Source organism: Saccostrea cucullata, unplaced genomic scaffold (assembly GCF_032062105.1).
Source record: "Saccostrea cucullata isolate Sc308-1 unplaced genomic scaffold, CSIRO_AGI_Scuc_v1 ctg8734, whole genome shotgun sequence".
In the NCBI taxonomy this organism is placed as follows: domain Eukaryota; kingdom Metazoa; phylum Mollusca; class Bivalvia; order Ostreida; family Ostreidae; genus Saccostrea; species Saccostrea cuccullata.
In genome coordinates this window covers 36,699-49,717 of record NW_026932856.1, presented here as the reverse complement: position 1 = coordinate 49,717, position 13,019 = coordinate 36,699, and the positions used below count along the sequence as shown (strand labels likewise).

The 13,019-nt window shown below is 31.9% G+C and overlaps 1 protein-coding gene across 1 annotated transcript; it reads right to left on the bottom strand.

Annotated features, from left to right (window-relative positions):
* On the bottom strand, nt 1-2,700 carry LOC134236341 (uncharacterized). Its single transcript, XM_062718511.1, has 2 exons — nt 1,086-2,700; nt 1-14 (listed from the first exon to the last, which is right to left on the bottom strand). The coding sequence occupies exons 1-2, from the start codon at nt 2,698-2,700 to the stop codon at nt 1-3; spliced, it is 1,629 nt and encodes a 542-aa protein (XP_062574495.1).
* Nucleotides 2,701-13,019: the final 10,319 nt, after the last annotated feature.

The window sequence follows — 13,019 nt, the reverse complement described above, 5'->3', positions numbered from 1 at the left end:
CTAATACTTGTAGGCTAAGGATGGGAGAACCTCAAAATTTATAACTAAATGCTGTTGAAAAATTTAAAAAGATGTAAAACCCAATCGCAGATATGCCTTAAAATTCTACAGATTGTGTTAAAAGGAGTATAAGAAAGTGCATACATCTGTATCATTTTTCATTTTTTTTGTCATGAACAATTAACATGGTATCAACATGATCAGGGTCTCATATTACAATTAAATGTTAAGTTGTTTTCTTTATATGAATACATGCATGTCTATTAAATGTTTTATAATAAACAATATACTGTCTTATTTTTAAAAGCAACTTCATTCATATAGATTCATTATTTGTTCATGAACTTCATTTTATGAAAACATTCATAAATAAAATTCATTAACTGTCTTTATGAACCAGTCATGAATATTTCATGAAGTTTTGTGAACGCTTCATAAAAGTTTTTGAATCATGAATTTCACCTCAAAAGGGATGTATCAGTGAATGAAAACTATCAAACCAGCTTCAGATGCACGATTTTAGTTACATTTTCATGACAAAGAACTAAGTTGAAGTTTTTATATAGATCTATTTCAAAGTATCAGATCAAAATATTGCATTAATTTTGCATTTTTGGATGTACATTTTTTGTTGGTTGATTGTGTGACTTTGCCTTACTTAAAGGCAACATTCGTTGTTGTGTGCTCTGTAATCTCTGATTACCCATGTTTATGTTTCAAACTGCATATTCACTTGAAAAACAAAAGATTATTTATTTTAACTTCTTCCGACCAACCTTAAGTACTGGGGAGAAAATTTGGAAATCAAGAAATTAAGAAAAATGTAGCCTACGCAATTATATACAACAACTAAACGTTATTGTAAGAAAGATTGTAAAGAATCAGCACAATTTATTCCATAACAAATTTATATCCATTGAAAATGTTTGTATACATGTACAATATTTTACAAACAAAAATTAATTATGTCATTATCATTTCACTTTGTGATGGTTAAAACAAACATAGTCACTAATTCATTGAATGGTTATGTTAGATCTTTTACATATATTTGATTTTTTTCACTTTTGCAAAGAACATCTCACCCACAAAGAGGTTGTCTTTGCTGTCTACGCATAAACTCCATGGATCCAGTAGATCACAGTTATCAATGTAACGGAGGAACTGTCCATCCTTATCTACGATGTGGATACAGCAGTTTTTATAGTCTGCTGTCAGGATCTGACTCTGGCTGTCAGTTGTGATGCCAAATGGATCAAACGGTCCCTTGGTAGTAGAGGGATGACCAGTGTATCTAAATCGGAGTTTTCCTGCCTGATTAACCACAACTACTGCACGGGCACTATTGTCAGCAACACAGATATCCAGGTTCCTGTTCTCATTGATAAAGTAACAAGATGAAAACAGGGGGTTTCCTTCACTGTCAAACTGAATGGTTTTTTTCGCTGTGGACCCAGAGTAAAGGACAACTTTTAATTGTTTATAATCATTACTGACCATGGTTACCAGGAGGTCACCAGAGGAGGTACAACAAACATAGTGAGGAGTCCACCTCCGTAGGCTGATCACTTCCTGTATCTTTTTATTCTTCACTATATTTACAGTTCTTGCATCAGGGTCAGTATAAACAAGATCTCCACTCCTTGTCACTGCCATGTCACGTGGTATGCTCCCTGACTTGGTTTGGATTGACTTCAGTAGTTTACCCTGGAGGTTGTAGAGTTCCATGATATTTCTTAATCCACATGTCCAGATTTCTTCATCACTGAGACAGGTAAGACTGTGTAGTCTGGAATACCTAGCTATGGTGGTGAAGAGCTCAGGTTCATCAAGCAGTGGTTTGACTGGAGGACAGGATACAGCTTCTGGTGTCTTCATTTTGCAGCCATGTTCCTCTGTTGTAATGGATAACGCTGACAGAGAACCAAACATTTGATGGAGCTGTTCTGTGTTGATCTGATGAGGAGAGAAACTTGGTAGTGAAATATTGACTTTAGAAGGTATACTTCTGAATTCAGCATTTCTGGATTTGTACGCAGAGGTAAGGGAGATATCATTGGAGTTCAGTATTTTCTTCAGATCAACTATGCTCTGTTTTAATTCAGAAATAATCTGTTTGATTTCTTTTTCCTGTTTATTTAGAGCAGCGAGGTGTTTAATTTTCATCTCATCAATTTCAAATTGTTGGTTTTTGACAATAATGTTAATTTCTCTGTGCCAGTCTTCTCCTTGTTTGGTGACAGCTGTCGTCAGTTTCTCATAATGTTTATCCAAGTTCACTATTTCAGAGTCTAAATCTGATGCAATTTCTTCGTATGTAGGATAAATTCTTTCTTCGATTTCTTGCAAGTTATTTTCTAAATCTTTTGTTTTAGAACTTTGTTTTAGCAGAGCAATTCTTAATTTATGCCCATGATGTTTATCAGAGGAGATGCAGGTAGAACAGACAGGAATGTCACATTTCTCACAGTAAAGTCTGCACAGTTTCTGAGTGTGGTTTGGACATATAGGGTAGTTAGGGGAAGACGTTCTGTGTTTTATGTATGGTACAATATTGTGTCTTGTAGATGCATCAGATAGATGTTTTCCAACACAGACTATACAGAGGTTTACACGACAAAGTTTACAATGACTCTGTAATGCAGCTGTTTGACACAGGTCACAGAGGAGGATGTTTTGGGCACTGTAATGGGGGTCCATTATTGGTGTTTCTGTCACATGATGAACATGATTCTGTAATATTGTGTGTTTATTATTATACTTCATGTAGGGAGAATGAAGGGCAGAAATTTTAAAAACTATTAAAGTAGTCTTATATAAGATATTATATATAATACAATATAATATATTATATATTACAGAAATTGAAAATCCGCAGAATTTTTACCCCTCGAAAACAGTACTTTTACAGGAAGCTCAAAATTGACATTGAAAGAATAAATAGATCGAAAGGAAGGAATACATGATAACAGATTTAATCAGACATTTATATACATGTACGAGGGTTGTCCCGTAAAATCGTGGACAAGTTGTCTAGTTTGAAAAATAATCTTCACTGCGTTCTTAAATTTTCACCACTTTTTAGTAGATAAATTATGAATACACATAGCAAATTTCAAATAAATATATGCATAGGTAAACAAATTGTGATATTTTATGCTATGTACTGTATCGCCCTACGGCGCACGGATGATTACGTCAAAGTGTCTAAAACAGCGTCACGTTTCATCTTTGCTAAACTTAAAGTTGGATAAGCCCCACTTAAATTTATAATTTTTTATTGATTTACATATGTGAGTATCTATAACCAGTTAAGAAACCAATGTTGCACACTCATGCGATCTTCTGAATATTTATTAGCAAGTTACAGACAGTATTCTCACCATCATTCAACTAAAAGAGAATCTCACATTGACGGTCGACAGTGACAGCGTCCTTTGCTATTACAAATGGCAGTCTGTCCATATGTTTTTTATTATCTGGGGACTCGACCACGAAGACTTCACTAAGAAAACTTTCATTTCATTTATATACTAAAGATCTGGTGATATTTTTTTTTTTTACATTTTTCTTTATTCTGTATTCATTTAAAGTCTCTTAAGGCGTCATTACAAGATCCTAATCTATCTGAACTGCTCTCCGGTGCGCCGTAACGTCATAAAAACTCGCCTTTTTTCGTGTATTGTGTTATTACTTTCCCATTTCAAATGCTCGGGAAACTGTCAAAAATTAACCAAATGCCTTGAAATTTTTAAAAAGACGACAGAATTGATTAAGGAATGGAATAAGGATAATTTTCATCCTAATCTTACGTATTGAAAACTTTTATTACGAATTAATTCTTATGTCATCTCTAATATAACATTGCGATTTTTACCGTGCGCCGTAGGACAATACCTTGTGCACATTCAAGCAGAATAAAATCTTTATTTTTGAATATATATTAAAAAAAAACATTATGATTCACTTAAATATGATGAATAAACATTTACTGAAAATTTCAGCTTAGTGCGCCCATTACTTTTCGAGAAAACCGCTTTGTCCACAATTTTATGGGACAACCCTCGTATTATCAATTGAAAAAAAATTATTATTAGAATGAACAAAATATCAATCTTTAGTCTTTAAGACAAAATATTTATTGAATGACACAACGAGTCTCAGAAGTTTGAAATAACTATAATGTCTCACCTGTAATTTCAAGATGGCCTCCTTAGCCTTAGCCTTTCTCTGTTAAGTATATTTTATGAGACTAATATAATCAACTCCCTTGAAGTAGTTCTATATTTTGACCTACTTTCAAATCACATGATAAAAATACACTGAATCCGCAAGTTATCTGACTTCCAGGTCACATGATTTAAATACATTGTACTTGCAAGTTATCTAGAGTGCTGATATCCTTAAACTTGACAAAGTTAGCTTATTAATATACTTGATAATTTTGATTTATAGATTCCTAAATATACGCGTGGAATTCATTATTGCATAATTTTGCAAGAAGCACACGTGAGATAAAAATCACATGTGAAATAAAAGTACTTGCCTTTATTTTTATGGTACTGAAATCTATGTAAAATCTCGTGATCAATCATTCATTCGCACATTATTATTCTCGCATAAGCACATTGACGATAATAAATACTCAATTAAAATAAGGAATCTATACTAGTTATAATGTCATATTCTACCGACAAACTAAATTTGAAAAGTGTCCATTTCAGATGTTATGTTTGAAAAAATATGATTTAAATTTCTATGATGAAATTGGCAAGAAAATTGACGGAGTAAAATTTGATTATGTTTTGAAACAGGGAGACTCATGCTGACTTCAAAGCACTGATTGTTTTCGTCAGCAATGAGGTCATTTTTTTGGACATGACGTCAAGAAAATGACGTAAATTTAAAATGACCATGATTTCTATAGAAATACGTTAAAATTGCGTCAATATTTTGAGAAAAAATCATCTAGCGCAGGTGTGTTCTGGCTCAATATTTTGATAAAATGTGTGGAATAATAATATCAATTAAATTTGCAAATATTGCACCTGAACAGACATGCGCTTTATAATTTATATAAATAAAATTGCTGAAATTTTATCTATTTTGTTCTTTTTCTGAAAAATAATATAATGCAAAAGCCGACGGGTTTGTGACGTCATGAATTAAAAACAATTTTCAATAATTAACCTACTTTGAAACTATGATAAGTTTTGTTAATTTATATTTTTCATAAAATTTATTCAATACAACACATTTAAAGAATTTTTCAAAATTTTTAATTTTGTAGGGGCAAAGATATGCAATATACCGAATATAGTTCTTTAAGGTAATTCCACCCTCCTATGATGTCATAGGTTTTTGCAAAAACTGTAATAAGTTTCAATTCGTACCTTTTATAACAATATTTCTTGGAAGAATGCTTTACAATAGGTTAAATGATAAATATTGTGCAGTCAAAGAATTTTAAAAATGCATATTTTCTATATTTAATCAATTATTCAATCTTATTGAAATGAAAATGAATGCAGTTTTTGTACTTTGAACCTATAAAATTGTGAGGGTGGAAACACCTTCATCCATTTATTTTCTATAATTCGCGATATTTTTGACCAATTTTTCAAATGTATCTTTTCATTGTTTTATTATTATGCTTTTAAATTTCTGACATGATATTTGAAGAATTTACAGAACTAAAGTGATTTTTCTATGATGTCATTCCTGTGAAAATGATGTCTCTGTAATATTGTAGATTCCTAATTATACGCGAGGAATTGATTTCCATGTAATTTCTCGAGAAGTGTCACTTGCGAAAAAAAAAAATTACTCGCTTTAATTTTCATAATGCTGAAATCTATGAAAATTCTGTTGATCAACCGTCCAATCGCGAATTATAATTCTCACGATTTGACGTGAAAGACCCAGTTTGCGATAAAAAGTACTCGCGAAAAATAAGGAATCTACAGTTGACGTATCACCACCCTTTTGTTAAATTATATGTAATGCTCGAAGTATCGTCAACATAAATCCAAATTATGCATGATAAAACAAATAGCATATGTATACAAATAGCAAATCGGAATTTTAAGACCGTTAAAGCTCCGTAAAAGGCTATACGAAGGGACAGGAAGAAGATTATCGTGATTGAGAGTGACCAATGTCACACTATATCTCCTATATAATTGCAGTTTTAAAACAAAAACCAATATGCTTTACTTGTTTTATTGATTTTAAGCTTGACAGGAAATGTATGGATGTTGAGTAGATAAGGTCACTCAAACTTGATAGTAACTCTTGGAAAAGGTTGAGAAAAAGAAAAAAAAATATTTTTCTATGATTTCCGTGACGTTGATGATTTTGCTGCTCCGTGACTTCCTGAAATGTTTAGATATTTTACTAAATATTGATACCAATTTTCAACATTGATATGAAATTTTTAATATCAAATAACACTGCTTAAGTCATAAATTCTTTCATATCATCTGTGACAATTTGCCCGATTTTTTCGTCAAATATATTTTCTTTGCAACAAGTCCGAATAATTTTTGAATGGTCCTCGTATAAACTGCATCACAGTATAACACAGTACATGTATTACGCATAAATATATCAAATTCAAATATCTCCAATTTCAAATTCCCCACCAAACGACAGTTGCCTTTAAATGAAAGCTGTCCTCATGTGCTACTGACCCATGTGACCCTTGAATGGAAACACGTGGTGCCAATATTTGGAAAAATGTTAAAACACCAAACACTGGGAATCTTGGGTGTGTTGTCAGTGTTGGACATACCCGTTTCTCAAACCTACCATTTACAATTTCAACTTAGAATATTTTCATCACATAGAAAAATTCTTGTTTAAAGCAGGATGTTGCATTTTCTCACAGTTACATGTAAAGATTTATCAAGGTATATATGCAAATGATGAAAAATCTTTTTTTTAAATTGTTTGCATAAAAACTAAAATCAAATAAAAGATTTTGTCTATGACTTTAAGTCAGATTTGATCAAGCCTGCTGAAATGTTAGCTCGGGCACTTCTAAAAACCAGTAAATTATAAACTGAGTTTACTTTAATTTTTGACAATTGAATAATTGTATCATTATTATTTTTAAAAAATTAGAATTTATATGGATTCCTATATAATAATTGTTCTCAAACGCTCTATATGGCAGTGGATAGATAATATGTTGAATTACTGTTGAATTACAGTAAATTAACATTTTACACCGCAGTGCCAATGATGAATGATTTTGCGTCTTTATCAGCAAATGTCTGTGAAGATAACAATATGTAATTAAGTCAAAGGGAATAAAAAGCACTTCACTGAAACATTTTGTGTAAGCAAAAAAATAAAATGTACACGGACACCCCAACCCCTCCCTTCCCGCAAAAATGAATAAATAGATACTAGTAAATGAATAAAATAAACAATGAATAAATAAGTTAATACACGGTTTTGCGAACACATCTACCTACGGGTAAGTGCAGGCGAGGCTGTTGTCACATTTATTTTTCTTTTACAAAAATATGTCTCTTTTTACATGTTTTACTTGCACTTAGAACAAACAAAATTTTAACCTAAGATTTAATTAGTTATTCTCAAACCAAAAAAAATGTCTCAGACACTAGAAAATAAAATTTTGTAACGCTGTATATAAATTTCATTATATTTTTAAATTTGTTTTTCAATATATTGTCACTATTAGAATTTAAGAACCCTCTTTACACTGCACACTAAAGAGTTCTGATTCTAAAGTATTTTTCTGCAGGTAGAGTGATCTGCCCTTAGATCTAAATTCTAAAAAATAGAATTTTACAAAATATTACTCAATTTGTAATCAGTTCAAGTATTCTTAACATTTTTAAAAGGCAGAGATAAATTAACCGAACGTGTTATTGCATGTATTATCTCTGTTGAAGTAATTAACAGTGATTTCTATTCACTGATACTGCGTTGTCTTTGAACATTTTTCCTGGGGGTAAATGCAACGCACCATACATTGAAAATCAGATAAATAAGCTTAATATTAACTCCTTTATACAATATATTTTCTCAATGTCCAAAAAAATGTTTTCACTTGTGAAGAGAGGGTCCTTAAAGGGAGTTATCTCATGGTTGGAGTTCTAAATTGCTTCAATTTTCCTTATCTATTAAAATAATTAATTTATCATAGCATCAGCACGGGTCTTTACTGTCCATGAAGTCTCAGTGGACAGATAGTTCCCACAGCTGGTCGCCCTATGTTTCCTGAGCATATACCGGTATGACTGGCATTGATTAATAACAATTTTAATCTGTGAACTGGGACCAGCAAGACATCAAGGTCTTATTGTCTTTATCTTGTTACGAATGATTCAGGAATTTAGGGTTACTAGTGAAATTCCAAAAGAATCGATTTTTAGTTTAAAAAGGACGAATACAAAATGGAATGAGATTCAGAATGAAAATGGGTTCTTGTAGGTTAAAGAATACATGTATAAAACCTATGAAATAATATTAGACTGCTGCATGTTACTATCATAACAAAAAGTGCATAAAAATAAAAATATAACAGAAATTTGTGTGAGAGAGAAACGAGAGGACATTCACTTCCTAGTATCATAACAAGAACAGCTTAAAAATAGAAACAAATTAGTGTGTGAGAGAAACGAAAGGACACGAGGGGATCGATATTTCCTGGTATCAGGTAAAAATTGTCAAGGATGCTGAGTGAACCTATCACCTGAGAGATGCGGTGAGAGCAGTTGCAAGAGGGTGATGAAACTTGATTTCGTCAGGTCATGTTTTGGTCATAGGGAAAGGGACAGCCAATCCTACTTAACAGGTGAAAGGTCAACCATTGGAATAGATTTTGCAAGAAGTTTAATATGAATGATAAAGGGTATTTCATAAGTCAAAAGGATAAAGAGGTACAAAAGTGTAAGTAAAAATTCAAGTCGCAAATTGATGCATGTTTGTAGTTGAAATTTTTGATATATTTGATGATTTTGAAAATTTAATATGGTCAGGGCGGAGCTCTTACACAGGAGTAGTATTAATGCGACGGAGAAAGATTTCTCGTCAGAGAAATTCCGACGAGTTGTCTTATCTGTTGTATTTATACAGGTAAGAGATTTTTACAAGTTTTGGTAAATAATTTTTAATAAAAGCTAAGTTTCAGATTGTTAAGCTTCAGTTGGCTCATTTTCTTTACAGGAAAAGATATTTTATAATGTTTAATATTTCTTTCACTATTTATTGTGTTGAATGAAGTTGTTTAAAATATAAAATGGATTGTAATTAAAAATAAAGAAAAATTCCGACGAGTTGTCTTCAGTCTGTTGTATTTATACAGGAAAACCAGTTTCCAAGAGGGGTGAAATAAGAGCTTTCGTAAATAATTGGTCACTGGTCAACAGAGGAGTAAAGAGTTGTTCAGTTGGTTTACCTCTCACTGCGGAATTTAATAAGATCCTGGTGGATAACAAACATATGCATGATCGGCCCATTGTCATTCGGGACTCTGCCTTCCTAAACCTTTGCTGGTTGGGAAATAACAAAAATTAACACTGCATAAAAAGTCGCGTTTAATATAATTTAATAAATTCGTTTACTCCAGTAAATTTCTTGTATTGAATTTAATTTATGTATAACGGTAAATTTTACATGAGATATATTGTGATATAATTAAATACAGTTTTCAAATAAGTATAATCATATTTAATGCAAAATACGTCGAGAATAATATAGTTTAACAATCTAAAATCAGCAGACCTACACTTATTGAACAGATTTCAACACTTTGTGGTGAAAGACATTCAAAATTTTAAAATTAACACCCGTTCCGACATGTGTGAAAGCATGCTCGGAATCTATCCTATATCTGCAGAAATTGATAAACACAAACTCTTGTTTTTCGGGAAGCTGTGTAACCTTAAATTGGACGTATTATCAAAACACATTTTCTTGTTCAGACTATTTGACTTTATAACGAATGAAGGAAAACAGATCACTGGTTTTGTACAGGACATCTGGCAGATTTTAGTGAAGTACAATCTTTTAAGCTACCTGCAGATATTTATCAACGAAGCAACCTTTCCTGGCAAGTCTGCATGGAAAAACATCGTACGCCAATCCATAAGTAATTATCAAAACGTATCCTGGACAAACAGAACGGAAACAGACAGGGACTTTATATTGTTCCGAGATTTACACCGAAGCATTACCCCGGCGCGAATATACAAATTCGACTTCTCCTTTGAAGAAATCAAACTAATTAAATTCGTCGCAAAATTATGGACTGTTATACCTCAGTTTAACCAACATACGTGTGTTTCTGTAAAAACATATATAGCGATCTTTTCCAACACGCTGTGTTGTGGTGTTCCGCCACAAAACAAATTAGAGACTTATTTTTTGATTTTGTAGTAAACAAATTTGATGTTCATGTATATGTAGAACTAACTCATATGAGTGATTATGATCTATATAAATCATTACTAGGTGGTCTCCCAACATTAACGTTTGGGGACAAGCATGAAGAAAAGGAATTTATATGTTGTTGTGCCAGGTTTATCTGTGAAGCCTGTGCATTTTTTAGCAGAGCTTCCACTCAAACATAATTTTTTTTTTGTCAGTTTATTACTGATTTTGTAAATACGTTGTGTTCACCTTTCTTTTTCTTTCTTTTTTTTTGTGTTATCAATTTAAATATGATATGTCTGATATAACATGATCTATAGTATGTAAAATGTATGATCTGTGAAATCTCTGAAAAGAGGAAATAAAGATGGAATGAACTGCGGAATTTAATAAGATCCTGGTGGATAACAAACATATGCATGATCGGCCCAATGTCATTCGGGACTCTGCCTTCCTAAACCTCTGCTGGTTGGGGAATAACAAAAATTTAGGCTGGAGTCCAGAATGAGGTTGACCCGGTTATGATATATTACTTTGGAAAAGGAGAAATCAATTAAACTTTTATAAAATGATGACATTAAATCACCATACATGCATGAAAAAGACGTTCATGCAAGGAGTGTGGGGCTTAAGACCTATATATTAATTTAATTTATATTTCGTTTGACAATTAGTTTTTTTTTTTTTTTTTTGATAGGTGCTAAAATAAAAAGAAAGAAAATGATTTTTCAAAGATATAATTTGCAAATAAGAAGTATTATTTCATTAAAATAGTATGCTAAGGACAGAAAGTGTCAACTTTGCAATATTCTTTATGGTTTGAACATATTATAATGTATAAATACTATACAAATGGTATGAACACAAGTTCTAACAACTTACATTTCTTTATACATTATAAAAATGTTTTCATAATTCATGACAATTTAATTTCAAAATTTTAATCCAAGTTGTGCAATATTTTATTGATTTTGCCAGTATAGATGAGACAACATAACCTTCAATAGGTCTGGACGATTTCTAAATATGGAAGTCAAGAACGATAACTGAAAGTTACTATATCATATACACGTAATTATTTTTCTGTCCAATCAGACAACAGCATTTTTACACACTCCAAAACATATTTTAAAAGAACAAATGGAAAACGCGTACTTATGTTTTTTTTCCAAAAAAAAGATTTTTTTTGACAAAAAATCTTCAGAAGTAAAATAAAATACCTAGAAGAATAAGATATTCCCCACATATTTATGACATTATAACATTCATTGAAAAATGACGTTTTTTTTATGCAAAAAGCCCCATTTTCCCGAAATGGTAAGTGCATGGTGTCATATAGATATACAGTAAAGTTTCTGCATTTTGATTTTGCCCCGGGGGTCAAATGGGGTCGAAAACGATGTTTTTATGCAAAAAGCCCCGTCTTCCTTAAACTCCTTCAACATTTCATACAGTATCCTTATCCTCTTTTGGGAGAGTTCACTCTTTTGAAATTTTTGTAAAACATCACGGTCAAGGGGTAAAAAATCATAGCATGTTGGGAAACATCTTGTTATGGGTAATATACACGTGAAATTTGAATGTTGTATCTCTTCTCAATCAAAAGGAAAACAACATTAGGTCCTATTGAAAAGTAAGTTAAGCATCAAGATCAAGGTAACATCATGAAGTACAGAAATGGCCATAACTACTAAAATCACTCAAGTAAGCCATTCTCACCTGATGTTCCTCATATTAAAATTTGTGATATTAAGTGCCAGGGCTCCATTGATTATACATGTATAGTTGAAAATGTGTAAAACTTTGTTGATTCTGCCGTTTTAAATTAAAAAAATTTATAGATTAACGAACTGCATAGCTATGATAAGCATGGGTACCTGTTCAATTCTGTGAATTCCATGGCCCCTTGGTCAGGTCTATGGGGTCTATGGGGGTGTTGAATCTAATGCGCAAATGCATAAATAATTTCTTTGAAAATCTTTTCTGCTCTTGGGCATCTTTGGAGCAAAACAAGTAAAAGTTACATGTATGATAAGTGTCTCAAATGGCCCCTTAAAATGAATATTTTAATTTTACTTTATATATAGCTCTAATTTGCACGGTTTTACATGCGCATGACCTTTTTGCAAATTTCAATTTCAATTTGAATTTTATCAAAACAAGGGGGGGGGGGGTCCAAGTAAAATTCCGCTCTATGTTACCTACCAGGAAAAACGTAATTTTGTCTTATTTTGTTTGGATCTCAAAAATATCATCATTTCTATAATGAGTTAGATATTTTTTGCGTTGTAGCACCGGAATATTAATGTCATGCATTTTTCTGCAACAGATGTACATAACGTTAATCACTTATATCACATCACTTAGGTCCGTGTGCTTATTGCAAAGCCACACTTTGGGGTGAACAATTGCTAGAGACGATAAAGCCGCCTTACGATTTGCATACCTTTATTTCTTGTTGGGTCTGACAGTATCAAGGACAAGCGCGCCCGATTCCATCCCTCTCAAATCTTTAAAAAAAAAAATGTATTTATAGACCTAATATATTTTAATTTTTCAAATAAACTCTGCAATGTGACTATTTAGTTTATTTGATAAAATAAAATATGTCA

Bases quoted from the DNA above. Each gene is read 5' to 3' on its own strand.
- LOC134236341 (XM_062718511.1), bottom strand. From the start codon at position 2,700: ATGGACCCCCATTACAGTGCCCAAAACATCCTCCTCTGTGACCTGTGT.